The sequence below is a fragment of the Trichophyton benhamiae genome (assembly GCF_000151125.1).
Source record: "Trichophyton benhamiae CBS 112371 chromosome Unknown contig01989.5, whole genome shotgun sequence".
In the NCBI taxonomy this organism is placed as follows: domain Eukaryota; kingdom Fungi; phylum Ascomycota; class Eurotiomycetes; order Onygenales; family Arthrodermataceae; genus Trichophyton; species Trichophyton benhamiae.
Window position 1 is genome coordinate 650,571 of NW_003315112.1, and position 16,927 is coordinate 667,497.

Consider the following 16,927-nt stretch of genomic DNA (forward strand, 5'->3'; position numbering starts at 1 on the left):
AAAGCTGATTCCTCGTAGGTTTTCCCATGTATCAATTTGGCTTACAGACGCCTGGGAAAGATAGATAGAGAGAGAGAGAGACGGGAGGAGAACGGTTGACAATGTTTACTGACGGGATTCTAGCACCGACAATTATCACTACCTCGCCGACGAATCCCAATCTGGAACAGCCAGTAAAGGGCCTGCCACCAAGTCAACCGCATGGCCAGCTACATTTTTCACGGTCATCACACAACCTAGTCTCTGATGCGGAAATTGCTTCTCGAAGCTCGAGCCCGGGACTCACTGGAAGACCCAAGAAGGACCGTAGTGCTAACTCGACACCTCCGGCCTCCTCCAACGCAAGGCACTCTCACATCTGCTTCGAAGAGGCTGGAAGACTGTCCACCACCTCTCTCCGTAGCGGAAACCGGGCTCATGCACATGCAGACTCACAGTCTGGCCTCTCCAACGCTCGCCTATCTGAATCTTCTCGTTCTGACGCAAGCTCTGGTGACAGATCCATGTCTTTTGGCCAGCCGTCGAAGAAAGAACCTGTTTCTGCCTCGTCATCTATATTCCGGTTCCCCCGTCTAAAGAAAAGCAGAGCTTCTCTCTTTCCCGTACCCATTAAACTGCCTCCCACAGATGGCCAGGCGTACCATCGCCAGACCCAATCGAGCAAATCTGCTGAGTTATACAGCGATTCGAACCTGCCATCACCTTCACATTCATCTTCTGGCCGCCCAGCATCAACCGCCGGATCTCCTAGACCTCCACTCTTCCGCAAGGACTCTGCTACCTCAGGCCGATCGAAGTCGTCTGTTTCGCCATCTGCCACTGACCGTGCCAAACGCCGTGCCAGATCTTCCACCCTAGGTTCTCTGCACCAGATTCAGGACGACACTGATGTCAGTTTAACACCAGACGTCACTCCACCGGCAATCAGTGCTCCGCGGAAATCTTTCAGTGATCTTTTCAATATCCACTCCCGTCTTAAACACAGCCAGCATGACCTCACCATGACACCTCGGTCAGGAACCCCCACCGCTTCCACTCCTGGAGCTGGGCCCAGTCCAATGACTCCTACGGCGTCTAAACCAAACTCGTTTTCCCTAGCTCGCGAATTATCTTCATATCCACCCCGTTCTCCAACTGATACTTCCGCAACTTATCTTTCCCGCCTGGAATCAAGCGTTCATCGTGGTGCCATCGCAAGCATCTTGTCCCAATCGGCAGAAGAATTCTACTCAGTGGCTCTACGCAAGTATATGCGTAGTTTCTCCTTCTTTGGTGATCCGATGGACATGGCTATTCGCAAGCTGCTGATGGAAGCTGAATTACCTCGTGAAACTCAACATATTGACCGCATGATTCAATCTTTCGCCAATCGCTACCATGAATGTAATCCGGGAATCTTTGAGTCCACCGATCAAGCATATTTCATTGCCTTTTCACTGCTCATTTTGCACACGGATGTGTTTAACAAGAACAACAAGCGGAAAATGCAGCGCGCGGACTACGTTAAGAATACTCGTGGGGAGGGCGTGGCCGAGGAAGTGCTTGAGTGCTTTTACGATAATATCTGCTATACCCCCTTTATCCATGTTGAAGATGAAATCAATCTAAGTTCCCGTCTCTCATCACCCAAAGCCCGAAGCAACCTCATGACGAAGATGGCAAGCACAGACCATCTGATGAAGTCATCTAAGGATCCAATTGACCCGTATGCGCTCATTCTTGAAGGCAGGGTGTCCTCTTTACGGCCTAATCTGAAGAATGTCATGGAACTCGAAGACATCTACTCCTCAACTCCGGCGACAAACACACATCTACCCTCCCCTCCTTCTATAGCACAACTGAATAACACCTTCGATAATCCGTGCAAACTTCAGATTGTCTCTGCTCGCTCTCGACCAGATGCATTTATGACTGAATCGACTATAGCCAACCCAGCAGAATCTCAACCTGGCCTAGTCGATATTCGTGTCGTCAAAGTCGGTCTACTCTGGCGCAAGGACGCGAAAAAGAAAAAGGCTTTGTCGCCCTGGCAGGAATGGGGCGCTGTGCTTACAGGCTCGCAGCTTTATCTATTCCGTGACGTTCAATGGGTGAAGTCCCTGATCTTACAGTATGATGCAAAATGTAAGCAGGACAGCCGGCCCCCAGCAGTGACATTCACACCGCCACTTACGGCATTCAAACCTGATACAATTATGTCTACTGCCGAAGCCGTCGCACTGCTTGACTCAAGTTACAAACGGCACAAGCATGGCTTCCTTCTTGTGCGTCACGGGGGGTTTGAAGAGGTTTTTCTGGCCAACTCAGACGCCGAAATGGCGGAGTGGGTGAATTTGATCAACTATGCTGCTACGTACCGCACCAGTGGCATCCGCATGAGAGGTTCGGAAAAGGCAAAGCAATCAAATGCAGATCCGCAGTATACACAGGAAGCGCATGCTGCACGCCGCGCGCAGATAGCAGTACACATCAAGGAATCGAACGAGAAATTATTTGTTGCACAACGTCAGGTTGATATACTACTGAGGAACGCGAGACACTTACAACATCTTACGCCCATTCATCCACGGACACGGGGACAGGTCATCCTTGCAGCGGGTCGGATGTCTGCTAAAGTGAAGTGGGCTCGACTTGACCTGGAACGCTTGAAGTGTCATCGGGGAATTTTGGCTAGAGATCTGGCGGAAGAAGAGGGCCGTGTTGGCGCAGTAGGTTGGAAAAAGGAGGTTGGCCTTGCTCTTGGTCAAATGATGGACGGCGCCGGGGACGTTGGGGAGAGTAGCACATTAGCGGGCGGAAAGGATAGCGAGAGACTATCGATATCAACTGCTCCTGCGCCAAACGGGAATGGGCCAGTCGGATCCGAAGCCGCATCTATTTCTGCAGAGAGCAATCGGCACTCGATGTCGTCCACCATCGCATCTAAACAGACGAACGTTTCTACTCCTAATCCCAACTCTGTGACAACGCCGATCACAGACACTGACAGCACATCAAACACAGTCACTCCACGGCCAAGTGTTACAGATGATGACGACGAGGAGCAACGTTTCCTCCGCGAAACAGGGATTCTTGCTTTGGATACCGTCTCCCTGTCAAGCCCACCGAACTCTCCTGGCAAGCAGGAACCTATCACACCTATATCCACCAATTCGACAAACAAGGATGCTGTTCAGCCCTCCCCTCCACCATCTTCTGAACGTTCCAAAGTTCGACGCAGCTTCCAGCGTACTCTTCGAGAAGCCCACCACAATGTTCCTCTTCATCGCACCAGCCGCAAGGGCCGAGATCGTGACTCTTCCAATTCTGCCCAGTCTTCCACTCACTCTACTTCGGTCAATTCTAGCACTGGCAACGGCAATAATCCAGGAACTCCATCTACACCTACAGCTACCTCCGATGAGCCCGGAACCCTCCCACGCAAATCTCCCAGCTTCACCGTTCACGGCAAAAAGGCGTCTATCATCACATTCGGTTCTGAATGGCAGATCCTTTCACCTGAGCAGAGGCTAAAGCAGCGTAAGCCGCAGTCGAACCAGCAGCTCCAGGCAGCCCAAGGCCAACCGGACAGTTCAACTGCTGGTGGTGATGATGGCACAGATTCGGTCTTTGCGTCTTCCATTGTCTCAACCATTGGACCGGAAAGTGCAGATCAGACAGGTACACAGATAGCTAGGTCGACTAGCATCGCATCTGCTCTTACCTCCAAGTCCACAGATACAGGTGCTCCGACGGTTCCATCCCGTTGTTCCCCAGCAATAAGTGACGTGTCGCATACCCCGGGCTCCGGCTCCGGCAACACTAGTGAACACCAAGTCACTCATGATGATTCAAAGCTTGTTGTAGCTTGAATACATACATACCTCTGTTCTCTCTCATATTCGTCTTGAACCATTCCTAGCATCTTTCATTTCTTCTCTTTCATTACCTTTTCTTTCCCTTTCTTCTCCACTTTTTTTTTCCTACTTCTGAAAGAAACGTATGATGGATGGATGGATGGCATAACGAAACAAAATACCCGGCTTTTTTCATCATTGTGGAATACATAAAAAACCGTTTCCTTCTTCTGTTCTGTTCCGTTTGTTCTGTTCTTTCCCTACACATGTCGCGCACACTGTTCGCTAAAACTCGTTTCCCCTTTCTATCACTCCTTTCGATTTACTCTTTTTCCCTTGACCGGCAAGCGTGTCGTACAACTCTGCCCCCTTTTCCCTTCTACATCTGTTTTTTTACTATTATTCTCCTTTTGTGTCTACGTACATGATATATGCTGGACATGCGTATGTAAGATGCCTCACGTTCTCTGCTCACCCATTTCTTTTCTCTTTTTTTCCCTATTCTGGTGGTAAAGGATGGATGGGCGGATGGATGGATGGTGGGATACCTTACTGTTTATTGTTTTGACCTTATACATTGCTCTGGTTTTCTTTTTCTTTTTCTCCCCCCCCGCCCTTCTATTTCTTTCTCTTTGCCTGGTTACGTATAGAAATGGTATTAGCATTCGTTTTGCAGCTCTGTAAATTGATCAATAAAAGCTTGTTAAACAACTTGACCAAACTATTTCGTTGGAGAGACGAAGATAGCTGACTAAGCCCATACCTGGCCAAATCATCAATTAAGGTTTTAATTCCAGCCAGTAGAATATTGTCAAAAATTTGAATTATACAATTGGTTGTTGCCAAACACTGGCTTAGTCAGCAGTCTTATCGATTGCAGCTGCAACTTCGCGACTTTTTGATTTCATTTCACAAGCTGAAAAAAGATCAGGAAGAGCACCTTTCTAGCTCGGATATTTGTCAGTTTAGGAATAATTGATCTATATACAACAGGTACAACATAACTGCCCGGTTTATATACCCAATTGGCTACCATCATGGCCCATTCAAAACGCAACACCTCGCTGCCTCATTTCACGTCCTACGAACGGTCCCTTCTACGCTCGACCTGGGGTTCCCAAAGCACTCGACTATCCCGCGAATCCTTCCTACCCTTCTCTTCATGTAGACTTTGTCTTCTTCCAGCTCGTGAACCAGTTGTCGCCTGCGCCACGAATGGTGACCTATTCTGCCGAGAATGCGCTGTCAACGACCTTCTTGCACAACGGAAGGAAATAAAGCGTCTAGAAAAGGAACGGGAGATTGCTCAACAAGAACGTGATGAGGATCAAGAACGATTAGCTGCTGAAGCGCGAGATCGAGAACTGAAGGAGTTTGAGATGGTGAGTATGGGCCTTGAAGAAAGGAAGATGAAAAGGAAGAGAGAACTAGAAGAGAGGAGGGAGGATAATGGAAAGGCTGAGAAGAATGGTGATGGTTCTCCGGGTAGTCTGGAGATAAAGAAGAGGCGTAAGGAGGGCTTTGAACTGGATGAAGAAGAGATGCGAAAGATAGCGATGGAGGAACGAGAGAAGATGATGAAAAAAATTGAACGGGAGAAGGTATGTCTCATGTCTATGCCACACCTTCAAGCATGCTAACGGGGTATTAGGCAGAATCATCGAAATCTCAACTTCCCTCCTTCTGGGTACCGTCATTAACACCGTCTGTTGCTGAGAACGGAGATGATGTGAAGTCCACAAAGCTAAACCCGATATGCCCTGCATCAACGCCGCAGAATAAACATGGATACTCTCTAAAGGGATTGGTGACTGTTCATTTTACAGAAGAAAAGAACGAGAAAACAGGTGATATGGTCCGCATATGTCCAAGCTGCAAGAAGGCCCTCAGCAACGGGCTCAAGGCTATGCGTAAGTATTCTAACTTGCTACGTGTTAATACAATAGCTAACATCATTCGCAGTCGCCAAGCCTTGTGGACATGTTATTTGCAAACGCTGCGTCAACCAATTCATGACTGCGGACAAAGGCGCAGACCCACACTCTACAGACCCATCTGAGGTAGACCGTATAGGAAAGGTGTTTTGCTATGTATGTGAAGCCGACTTGACAAGCAAGAAAGGGAGCAAGGAAGGGAAGAAAGAGAAAGAAAAGATACGACCCGGTCTGGTGGAAATATCGTCGGAGGGTACAGGTTTTGCTGGCGGTGGGAAGAACATGGCCTCTAAGTCCGGGACAGCTTTCCAATGCTAACGGGGAAATGATATGCAGTAGACGTTGAAATAAATGGCACATCTTCAGGTAAGCGCAAATATTTGGGTCATATGAGGGTAACACACCAGGATCATCACATGACATAAATAAATCTCAAGCGTGATGCTTATATAATAATATCCAAGCTTGTCTATTTTTAGTTTTACTAATTTTCATTGGACGAGCTTAATTCCATTAAGGTTCTTCGCGTTTTATTTATATCTTGGCATTCATATAAGATACAGTAGGAATATGCTTGATTTCAATAGGAATATAACGGATCTGTGGATAATACGACCACGAAAGATATGCTTATACCCGCATGGAATTGTGCAATGCCCCTATGTAGTGTCAAATAAATATTACCTTAGCTTATTTGTTGATTATGTGAAGGAAAATAGGCTACTATATATCGTCTATGTGAAATTACAGAGTCCTGTATTAGCGAGAGAATCAACTTTACAAGTTAGGTGAGATAGATAAAGGCTTCCAAGTAATATAAGGCTCTATTATAGATTAGAGGTACTCCTCTCGTTTCTTCATACATATATCAGTGGTGATTGATATGGATTTTGCCTTGTGAGAAGCACTACTATTACTAGCAACTTAGTTATAGCCAGTATAAATTCCCGGGTGTATCAATCTCTGAGGCTAGAAATAAATCTGGCATCAGTATGTACTCTTATCAGCCTAAGCTTCTATCAACATAATATGCAAAAAATATGTTCATATATAGACCAGACTGGTAAGATATTGGGCTTAAGATATACCCGTATATAAATTATCATGCTTAATAGCCACCATTAGGGTATAGGAATGTTAGCAGATTCCTCACTTGACGATAAGCTAAGAGCTCTATAGCATTATCAAGTGAGGTTCACTCTCTTTGTTAGTCAGGATGCGAAGCTCTCCTAAGACACATGCTAGCGCGTTATTGTTGGTATCTTGTGTTCCTCCTCGCTACACTACTGTATAAATTCTCCAGCTGGATTTGTTTTTTTATGGTTATTCACCATCTTTCACAGCCAGGTCCGGACCATAACAGCAGCAAAAATGCCCGCACCACACCGTGAGTTTCTTAAAGGCCTGACTAGATCTTATATGTAGCTGACGTTTCTAGCCTATACGAAGCTCAAGATCCCCGAAAACGCGCCTTTTGAACTGAAGCCTTCTCCTGGAAAAGGATGGGGTATCTTCGCGAAGAGAGACATCAAGAAGGGAGACCTGGTCCTCAGCGAGAAGCCCCTTTTTATGGTCAAGTCATCTACGTACAGAACCACTGAGCTGGCCGTCCTCGCAGCATTCCAGAAGCTGAAGCCAGAGGATAAGCAGCAGTTCTTGTGCCTGCGTGACAACGGCTCCGCGAGATATCCTAGCATGACCCATGCCTTCATTGACAACAACATGACCGTCTCCAGAATTATGACAGCCAGACCCGGCGAATACCCAGTCTGCGGCATGTTCATCCTGCAGCCGAGATTCAATCACTCGTGCATTGCCAACTGCAAAGCTCCCTTCAACGGAAAGGAGGCCATTTCCACCTATGCAATCCGGGACATCACTGCTGGCGAGGAGCTCACTCTCAGCTACGACGCCAGAGTCACCTTTCACCCGCCACAGGAGCGCCATGCGTCTCTAGGTTTCGTATGCGATTGTCCTGCGTGTGATATCGGGACGCCCTTCCAGGAGCTCAGCCAGATCCGACGGACGCTCATCCGGGGCCTGATGTATCTCCAGGACGGCGAAGACATGGACAAAAGACGGCACCCCCCCTCGTGCTCAATCATTATCTGTCCGAAGCTGAAGAAGAGGGCCGAAGAGGGCCAACTCGGCCTCACATCCCAGTTCATCTACCAGATCCTGTTGCTTTTTCTGCTGGAGGAAGAAGGCCTGCTCGACTCCTTCACGCTGAAGGCCCTCCGCAAGAAGCTTGAGGCCACTGCCCGGCTCTTCCAGACAGAGAGAAACGCTCGCATTGTCCGCCTGGCCATGAGACGCAAGACCTGGCTGAGGAAGTTCGTGACGGCCGGGAGGCTGTACGGCCGCGAAGACGCCGGCGATTTGCTTGCGTTCATGTACCAGAGAGATCCCAGCCGCTATCCAGCCATATTCATGTAAGGCGAGAGTCCCGCTCCGTCTCGTTGATGTATTTCAATAGTCAGAGGCCCATGTCGTTTTTATGTCCTCGTTATGTAGTTGTTCAACGGCGCTCGCTGTGGCTGACGGGAAGCTGTGGCGTCGGATTTTCTTTTGTTACTTGCTCGTATTTATCCATCTTTCTACCCAGTTCTTGAGGACCGATGAAGTCATGGCCAACTTCCCACGGCTACACATCTTCAAGAGTCGCAGCTCAGAAATGAAATAACATATGAAAGACTCCTTCAACTAGCCTGACCACATTGATCTCTCGATGGCAAGATGCACTTCTCCGTCCGCCTTAGCCTGTTTCTGACGCTCGCATCCTCGCTGCCGCTGGTCTCGGCTGTCCCACAGCACGAAGATCAGGCATATACATTCTCCTCGTCCGGCCGCAGTGCCGCCACAGACACAGATCCAGCGCTAGAGGTAAGGCAGGAGACGCAGCGGACGCCGTCTGCATGGACGAGACTGCGGGACTCGCTCGTTGAGTCTGTCTGGGGCTTGCCGCAGCGCAGCGAGGGCTGCGAGTCGCGGCCTAGAAACCGGGCAAAGACCGTCTCGAGGGCGCCAGCAACGCTCCAGGCGAGGTACGGAGAGGATGTAGTCCTTAGATTTACGATTAAGAACCAGGAGGAAGTCAAGGCGCTGGTGGAAGCGTCGAATATTCTGTTTCTTGACGTCTGGGGCAGCCATGACGACTGGGTTGACATACGGCTCTCCAGGGACGTGGTATGTTTTGCTATATACGGGTGAAATGATATTCTGATACTGACGGCTATAGATCCCATCGCTGCTTGGGCTGCTGCCTCCATCTCTACAAACCTCTCATGTCCCTCTGATCCGCGACCTGGCGCAGACCATCTACGAATCGTACCCAAAGGCCGGCTCAGCTTCGCCCTCACAGCAGGGTCCTACGACCCGCCGTTTCTCTCCATCAGCCAGCACCTCGAAATCGAAACCCCATGAGACCAAGAACATCTTCTTCCAGGACTACCAGCCGCTGTCTGTCCTTCTCCCGTGGATGCGCCTACTCGTGTCCATGTTCTCCTCCCACACTACCCTGATCAGCGTGGGCACAACAGCCGAAGGACGTGATATTCCTGCTCTTCGTGTTGGCGTACACCCGACAAACAACGCACAGCAGGCACCCAGACGAAGGACTATCGTCATATCTGGCGGCACCCATGCTCGAGAATGGATCAGCGTCTCCACGGTCTCGTACATCGCATACTCCTTTATAACAGGCTATGGAAAGTCCAAATCGATCACGAAGCTGTTAGAACAGTTCGACTACGTTTTTATCCCCACTGTCAACCCAGACGGTTATGCATATACCTTCTCTACAGACCGCCTGTGGCGAAAGAACCGACAGCAGACCTCCCTCTCTTTCTGTCCCGGAATCGACCTAGACCATTCCTGGGGTTATGAATGGGACGGCAATGCAACCCGCAGCAACCCTTGTTCAGAGAGTTATGCAGGCGATCAACCATTCGAGGCCGTCGAAGCGCGCGAGATCGCCAGCTGGGCCCGCAACGAGGTAACAGTGAATAACGTCCACTTTGTTGCGTTCGTGGATCTGCACTCCTATTCACAGCAGATCCTGTACCCGTATGGCCACTCATGCGCCCATCTACCCGCCAACCTAGAAAATCTTGAAGAACTAGGCGCCGGCCTAGCAAAGGCCATCCGCAAGTCTTCACGAGAAAACTATGACGTCAAAGCTGCATGCAGAGGCATCGTGGCGTCTTGCACGGGTGATAAAGATGCAGATGAACCAGCCACTTCGTCCGCTCTTGAGAGTACCGCGGGAAGCGCCCTGGATTGGTTCTTTCACGACCTAGACGTCCGCTTTTCGTACCAGATTAAGCTAAGAGATAGGGGGAGTTATGGATTCCTACTACCGAGAGAACACATTGTTCCCACCGGAAAGGAGATCTACCGCGCTATGGTAGCCATGGGGAAATTTTTGGTCAGCCCACACGTCCTAGAAGAAGATATAGACGGGCTGCGCGCATCAGAGGAGCCACAGGACTATGATAATGACCTTGAGGATGGCGAGGACGACAAAGATGAGCAAGGCTCTACTGTCTTCCGCGCACAGGCAGATGATTTACAGTCTTAGACTGAGGACTACTGGCGACTATAATGACGAATTTTTTTTGGTTTCTTCTACCCCAGACAATTCCCGTTCTTGTACTTACATTTATGTGATTTGTGATTTGGTATGTTTGGTATATAAACTTGGTAAATCGGCAGTGTACTCGGTTAATAAATGGGAATTCTTTTGGCCTACCTTCTCGCTTTCTCTCTTGTCTCTTCTCCTTTTCTCCGTCCTAACTATCTTCCTCGCTTGATACCGAAGTGGACCGGATAACTAGTTAAAGAACCCAAGCTTTTGAGCTCCACAATAACTCCCTACCTTAACGGAATCCCACGCACTTTGACCACCGTCAAAAACGATATCGCCTTTTCTCACACTCATAGTTGACTCGATATTGACCAGTTTACCCAGGCTGAAGAAGAGGAAGACTGCTTTCCTGCCAATGGGGCGAGATTCCATCCATTTCCGCCGTCCAGCTAGGTGCCTTGCTTCTGCTCGACTGTTTGGCCCCTCATTTTTTTGCTTTTCGTCTAACTAGTTAACCATAGGACGGTTCACTCCCTGCAAGATTCTCCACACTGGCAATTCGTCAAGGCAATGGTCGGCCTGGGATTGCCGAGCAAGTTGTCATTAAAGTGTGCATATCTTGCCCCCTTTTCCCTCATTCTGCTATGAGGGCAGTTGGGATTATCCAATGTACTCGAGGGAGTGAAGACGTGAACGATTGTTCGTATCCAGCTCACCTGATGGTCTCCAGATGTCGGATAAGAAAGAAATATCAGAAGGGACGAAAAGAACAGCAGGATACACCTGACTCTCATTCCGACTTTGCATATTTGTTTTGGAAGAGGGGAACGGGTGTATTCTAGCTTTTTCTATTGGAAGAAAGAATCACAAATATCAACAGCAACTTTGCCCACATCTTTCGCAAAGTCACTGAAAGCAACTTATTTTCAACATTATCGGTTTGACAGGACGATCATTGATAGCATAGCAGATACAGTCTCAACCATGCCGAATGCAAGTTCGGCTGAAGAGCAGCTTTTGACTGCTAACAGGGACAAGAAGCCCAGATGGTCCATTATTGAGAAAGCCGAAAGATCACACCGTCGTGTACCGGGATTGAGAAAGATACCATTGCCTGCTCTCGCTATTATATTTTTTATTGCATTGATCAATATACTGGTTTGGATCGCAGCGGGGATTGTATTGGTGAGTGTTGTATGTCCGTCTAGTAATTTCTACCAACACTGACAGTGAACTAGGCATATCACCCGTAAGTTTTCTTAACTCGGTAACTGTACGTTCCAGGTTAGCCGCTGACGCAATGAATTTACACGCATAGCTTCCTAGCATCAACAGCTGCTCTTGCATATAGCCTTGGTTTACGTCATGCTCTCGATGCGGACCATATATCAGTGAGATGGTTATATCTTTTACATCTAATGATAGTATCTAATTCTCATTATAGGCTATTGACTTGATGACGCGGCGTCTTCTCGCAACAGGTCAGAAAGCAGTTACAGTAGGGACATTCTTCTCGCTTGGCCATTCAACGTAAGGTCCTCTCCAAAAACTAACCCTGATACTTGTCAACTGACACCCCTAGTATCGTTATCATCACTTCAATTGTGGTGGCAGCCACTGCAGCAGCAGTTTCAGATAAATTTGATAAATATGGTTCAATTGGTGGCATCATCGGGAGTTCCGTCAGCTCTGCATTCTTGATTCTTTTGGGTATCATGAATGGGTACATCTTGTATAAACTCGTCCTTCAGATGAAAAAAGTTCTTCGTGACAAAAACAAAGGAGAAGAAATGTGGAAAATCGAAGGAGGTGGTGTTCTCTTCTCCATTCTCAAGGGGATGTTCAAAATAATTGACCGGTAGGTTATCTCTTTTGGCTAAGATAAGCTCAATATTATAGGCTGATAACTAGATATTAGGCCGTGGAAAATGTATCCGCTTGGAGTGTTATTCGGCCTTGGGTTTGACACTTCTTCGGAGATTGCTCTTCTTGGGATATCATCTGTCCAAGCATCAAAGGGAACTAGTATCTGGTTGATCTTGATTCTCCCCATTTTGTTCACAGGTATGGTCCATTATTTGTTCTATACCTCGTGACTACAAGGAGTTCAATACTGACCTGAATTCACAGCTGGAATGTGCCTGATAGACACTATTGACGGTGCTCTTATGCTTTCTCTCTACGTGCAGCCAGCAGCACATTTTCTGGACTCAAAGTCACAGCCATCAGCCGAAATATCCGCTGCGCCTATTCCCCCAGAAACGCCTAAGCCACAGTCTACCCCAGTCGAGGAACCAGTATCCCGGAATCCCCGAGACCCGGTTGCGTTCCTCTATTACTCCATAGTTCTCACTTCTCTGACCGTCGTAGTCGCCATCGTAATTGGCGTCATCCAGCTTCTGACTCTCCTCTTAAACGCTTTGAAACCACATGGAAAGTTCTGGGACGGCGTTCAAGTTGCCGGTGATTATTACGATGTCATTGGCGGTGCCATATGTGGACTGTTCATCATTTTTGGAGGCATAAGCGTCTTAGTTTACCCACAGTGGCGACGGTGGGCTGGCAAGAACCAGGACAGCGCACCAAGCTGTGGCCATCATGTCAGGGCGCAGGCTGACGAAGAGAGCCGAATAGACGGTCTGGGTGTTGCCGCTACAAACACACAATCGCTTTCCCAGGCAGGAGAAAACCCAGTAGATGGCCCCAAAACAGGGACTGCGGCTGATACGAAACTTGTTTGACCGAGATCTATCCATGGCTTTGATTATCGATCGGTTAACAGATGAGATTCATAAATCTCAAGATACGAACCTGACGATCAAACGAAGGTTTATTGAGTATTAATTAAACGTGGTTTGAACAGGGTTTGCATTGTGGTAAATTTATTTCAAATCATAGACCAAGATGCACAGATGATATCACACGAATCGGCTCCTTTGCTCATAAATGTCTTTGTGGTTTATATAGATCCATCAACAAGCTTAAGAAATATCCAAAGCAAAAATAGTATAATGTTTTAATACATGTCTGCAAGATGGGCTTAGTCGTCACAACTTGTATCAAACAATTATTTTGGTTATATGTATATTCAAAGGTCTAACTAAATACAGGGTAATAGTTACAATTAAGGCATACAGTAACGAAAAGAAGCGAAAGTTCATGAAGCACTGCTTCAGTGTATGATGGGCATCAGAATTCCAAAAGGTCACCGCTTAGTTCCAGAAGCTGCTAAACATCTTGCGCCAGTGTTCACCGCCGAAGTACTTCTTCCAGAGTCCATCGAAGTCGAAGTTATCGCCACCTGGGTAGGGGGTGTGTGGGTGCTGGGGGGATGGTGGCATGGGGGCTGGGGCGGGAGCGGACTCGCCTGGGAAAGATTCGCCTGGGAAAGATTCGCCTGGGAAGGGTTCGCCTGGGAAGGGCTCACCTGGGAAGGGCTCACCTGGGAATGGTTCGCCGGGCTGACCGGGCTGGCTGGGGGTCGGCTGCTGGGGCTCACCTGGGAAGGGCTCGCCGGGCTGACCGGGCTGGCTGGGGGTAGGCTGCTGGGGCTCGGAGGGCTGGGATGGGCTGGGAGATGGGCTGGGGGCAGGATTGGGGTTTGGTTTGCCACCCTTAGCACCACCGTTGTTGATGAGGACGTTGGTTGGGGTGCCTGGGCCGGCATCGGTGATGGAGGAGGTACCAAGCTCCTTGAGACGGTCGCAGACGGCACCACCAGAGATACCCTCGAGAGCCATAAGGTAGGCAGCAAGACCAGCAACGTGAGGAGCGGCCATGGAGGTACCAGACATGGACTGGGAACCACCACCTGGACGGGCAGAGATAATGTTGGAGCCGGGAGCGAAGAGGTCAACTATATCAAGTTAGAAAAGGTAGCTTATAATCTGAGATAGACAAGACTTACTAGCTGGACCCCAGTTAGAGAAGGAGGAGCGGCTATCATCCTCAGCGGAGGAGCCGACAGTGCAGACGCTGGGTTCGGAAGCAGGAGAGCTGCTCTGAGCATCCTGGTTGTCGTTACCGGCAGCAACAGAAAGGAACATGCCCTGTTCAACGGCCTGGGCGGCAGCACGGTTGAGGGCAGAGCTGGAGCTACCACCGAGAGACATGTTCATGACAGCTTTCTTAGTGCCGCCGTTCTGGCGAGCATGCTCAACAGACCAGTTAATACCGGCGACGATACCACTGGTAGGGCCACTTCCATCGTTACCCAAGACCTTGACGGCAACAAGCTTGGCCTTCTTAGCAATACCGAACTCCTTACCGACCATGGTACCGGAGGTGTGGGTGCCGTGGCCGCTGCCATCTCTGTCATCACCGTCGTTGACCTGGTTGGAACCCCAGATAGCACGGCCCTCGAAATCCTCGTGGTTGACATCGACACCAGTGTCGACACTGTAGACAGTGATACCCTCACCGGCAGAGCTGTCGTAAATGTAGCTGCCGGCTCCGGGCTGGGGGTTGGAGATTCGAGCAAGACCCCACGATGGGACGTTGCTCTGTTCAACCTTTCCGTGAACGGAGATGATAGTGTCAGGCTCAACAAACATGACCTAAGAGAGCGTCAGTTTATATTCGGAGATACAAGTGAGTTCTGATCTATCTGATAACATACCTTGGGGTCTTTGGCGATATCCTTGATGGTCTCTTCGTCGAAGATACCGCTGTATCCCTTCATCTTGCTGAAGTTGTACTTATGTCTCATGCCGGCGTTCTGAATGGTTGCACGGCGGGTGATGTTATGGGTATGGGTAGACTGGAGCCAGCTCTGATGGTGGTTGAAATCATCATCGGAGGTGTCATCTTTCATCATGACAATGTACGAGTTGGGAACAGTCTGCGCATGAGGCATAGACAGGATTTGGGCGGCATTGGCAGCGGACACAGCCGCGAGGGATATGGAAATGAATCTGAAAACACCCATGGTGAACGACTGACAATAAGAAAGAAAATAAAAATAAAAATTAAGAAAAAAAAAAAAGAATGTGATACCAGGAGACTGGTGTAAAAGAGTGTGTAGATAGTTGGAACCTTGGTTGTCAAACAACTCGATGAAGGGGAAACGTTGACGATTTATATAGGTATATCCTCCATCCCTGAGCTTTGGGAACTTCCAGCAGAAGAACACTCTCCATAGCTGGTGGGTCTCATGAATGCCCATGCATTAAAATATTCACATTCTGCTCCATTCGGGAAAACATCCTTGTATCAGCCAAAGCCCACTTCAGTAACAGAGAGTGAATGGGATGATGACGCGAGTCGAGCTTCACCAAGAGCGGAATGCCAGTAAAGTCAGGGTGGAGAGATAGTTTAGGAGGACAGGGTGATAACCGCTGCCAAGGTTCAAGCATACTGAGGGATGGTGCTGATATAAGATGGAGCTCCTGGGTCTGACCTTAGTATACCGAAGCAATATTGCATAGCAAAACCTTCTATATTGGTCCCAGATATATCGATGGATAGCAAGTCGGCGGAGACGTCATGATTCCTCTGACGATTGGCTACATCAGCACATCCAGGTCTACACTCAGGGGTTAATAAAATCACTATCGACCATCATCGCCAGATGCATTGTTGCTGGTATCCCTCGGCTTAGTATTTGTTAAAACTGCAGGAGGCAAACATTATGCTGAAAAGCGAGTCACAATAAATTCGACACAGCAGTTCCCCAAACGAAGGATGCCACTTCTGCGTTGGTTCTATCCTGTTGAGGTATCGATTGCATCAACGGCATCGCTAGCTGGAGGAATATGCATGTACCACCAAAGCGGCACTGTAGCCTGAAACGAAACTCTGTCTCCTGAGGTCCGATTTTTTGCCCGGGAACAGTACCCAAAGATGAAGTCTCCGTATTTCTCGAGACATAATCTCGCTGATTTAAGGGGGTGTCCCCAGCTCAATCCTTGCATCTGCCAGGGGAAGCTTTGGTCAGGATAGCCGCCCGCGCACTTGCGCTGTTTCATTGGTGGATTTTAGTTCCAGCGATTGATTGGCAAGGGGTTCCTTGAGCCTTTCTCTGCGACACGGCTCGATCAAAAGTAACCAGTCGGATAGTTCTGGGATACTTGGTACGCCCAAAAATAATACGAAAGCTCCCAAGGAATTTCTTGCTGTGCCAAGAGAGAGAAGGGTTCTGGAAAGCTAAACGCTCCCAGTGAGTGGGGTGAGTTGTCAGACAAGGCGCGAGGTGGATGTCCTGCATAAACTGCGAGCCCGTGAAAAGAAAAACGAGACTGAGCTCCGTATCATTAATATTGTCGAGTTCCGCAGAACAAACAGCACCAGCTAACCAAATGCCTTTGGTGACACATATTAACCCTGTGCTGAGCTGCATGATAACAAATGCATTATTGTAAAGTTATGTTTCTTGGAGCGTGGGTCGGCGATATTATGATTTTTTGTCCCGATAGTGGCCATGAGGGGGAAGTTGGGGCTAACCTGGGACTGGCGAACCACCCGTGCATCATGCATTGAAGTCCAGGTGGAGTGACGAAAATTTGACCAGGAAAAGAAAAGAAGCGGGCGTTGGTGAGTTCCAACGGCGAGACACTCACAAGCCACAGGGAACT

The 16,927-nt window shown here is 48.7% G+C and overlaps 6 protein-coding genes across 6 annotated transcripts; 5 read left to right on the forward strand and 1 right to left on the reverse strand.

Annotated features, from left to right (window-relative positions):
• Positions 1–101: 101 nt before the first annotated feature.
• ARB_04939 (guanyl-nucleotide exchange factor, putative) lies at positions 102–3,851 on the forward strand (the record flags this gene model as incomplete). The annotated part of the gene is made up of 1 exon (XM_003016602.1): positions 102–3,851. The coding sequence occupies one exon, from the start codon at positions 102–104 to the stop codon at positions 3,849–3,851; it is 3,750 nt and encodes a 1,249-aa protein (XP_003016648.1).
• A 1,022-nt stretch (positions 3,852–4,873) lies between these two features.
• On the forward strand, positions 4,874–6,088 carry ARB_04940 (uncharacterized protein; the record flags this gene model as incomplete). The annotated part of the gene is made up of 3 exons (XM_003016603.1): positions 4,874–5,437; positions 5,488–5,746; positions 5,799–6,088. 3 exons carry the CDS (start codon positions 4,874–4,876, stop codon positions 6,086–6,088), a joined length of 1,113 nt encoding a protein of 370 aa, XP_003016649.1.
• Positions 6,089–7,141: 1,053 nt separating this feature from the next.
• ARB_04941 (uncharacterized protein) lies at positions 7,142–8,206 on the forward strand (the record flags this gene model as incomplete). Its single annotated transcript, XM_003016604.1, has 2 exons — positions 7,142–7,157; positions 7,209–8,206. 2 exons carry the CDS (start codon positions 7,142–7,144, stop codon positions 8,204–8,206), a joined length of 1,014 nt encoding a protein of 337 aa, XP_003016650.1.
• Positions 8,207–8,506: 300 nt separating this feature from the next.
• On the forward strand, positions 8,507–10,349 carry ARB_04942 (zinc carboxypeptidase, putative; the record flags this gene model as incomplete). The annotated part of the gene is made up of 2 exons (XM_003016605.1): positions 8,507–8,956; positions 9,009–10,349. The coding sequence occupies 2 exons, from the start codon at positions 8,507–8,509 to the stop codon at positions 10,347–10,349; spliced, it is 1,791 nt and encodes a 596-aa protein (XP_003016651.1).
• A 990-nt stretch (positions 10,350–11,339) lies between these two features.
• ARB_04943 (uncharacterized protein) lies at positions 11,340–13,096 on the forward strand (the record flags this gene model as incomplete). The annotated part of the gene is made up of 5 exons (XM_003016606.1): positions 11,340–11,540; positions 11,682–11,746; positions 11,938–12,213; positions 12,274–12,419; positions 12,486–13,096. 5 exons carry the CDS (start codon positions 11,340–11,342, stop codon positions 13,094–13,096), a joined length of 1,299 nt encoding a protein of 432 aa, XP_003016652.1.
• A 471-nt stretch (positions 13,097–13,567) lies between these two features.
• On the reverse strand, positions 13,568–15,519 carry ARB_04944 (subtilisin-like protease SUB1; the record flags this gene model as incomplete). The annotated part of the gene is made up of 3 exons (XM_003016607.1): positions 13,568–14,211; positions 14,263–14,911; positions 14,974–15,519. The coding sequence occupies 3 exons, from the start codon at positions 15,517–15,519 to the stop codon at positions 13,568–13,570; spliced, it is 1,839 nt and encodes a 612-aa protein (XP_003016653.1).
• Between the last annotated feature and the right edge of the window lie 1,408 nt (positions 15,520–16,927).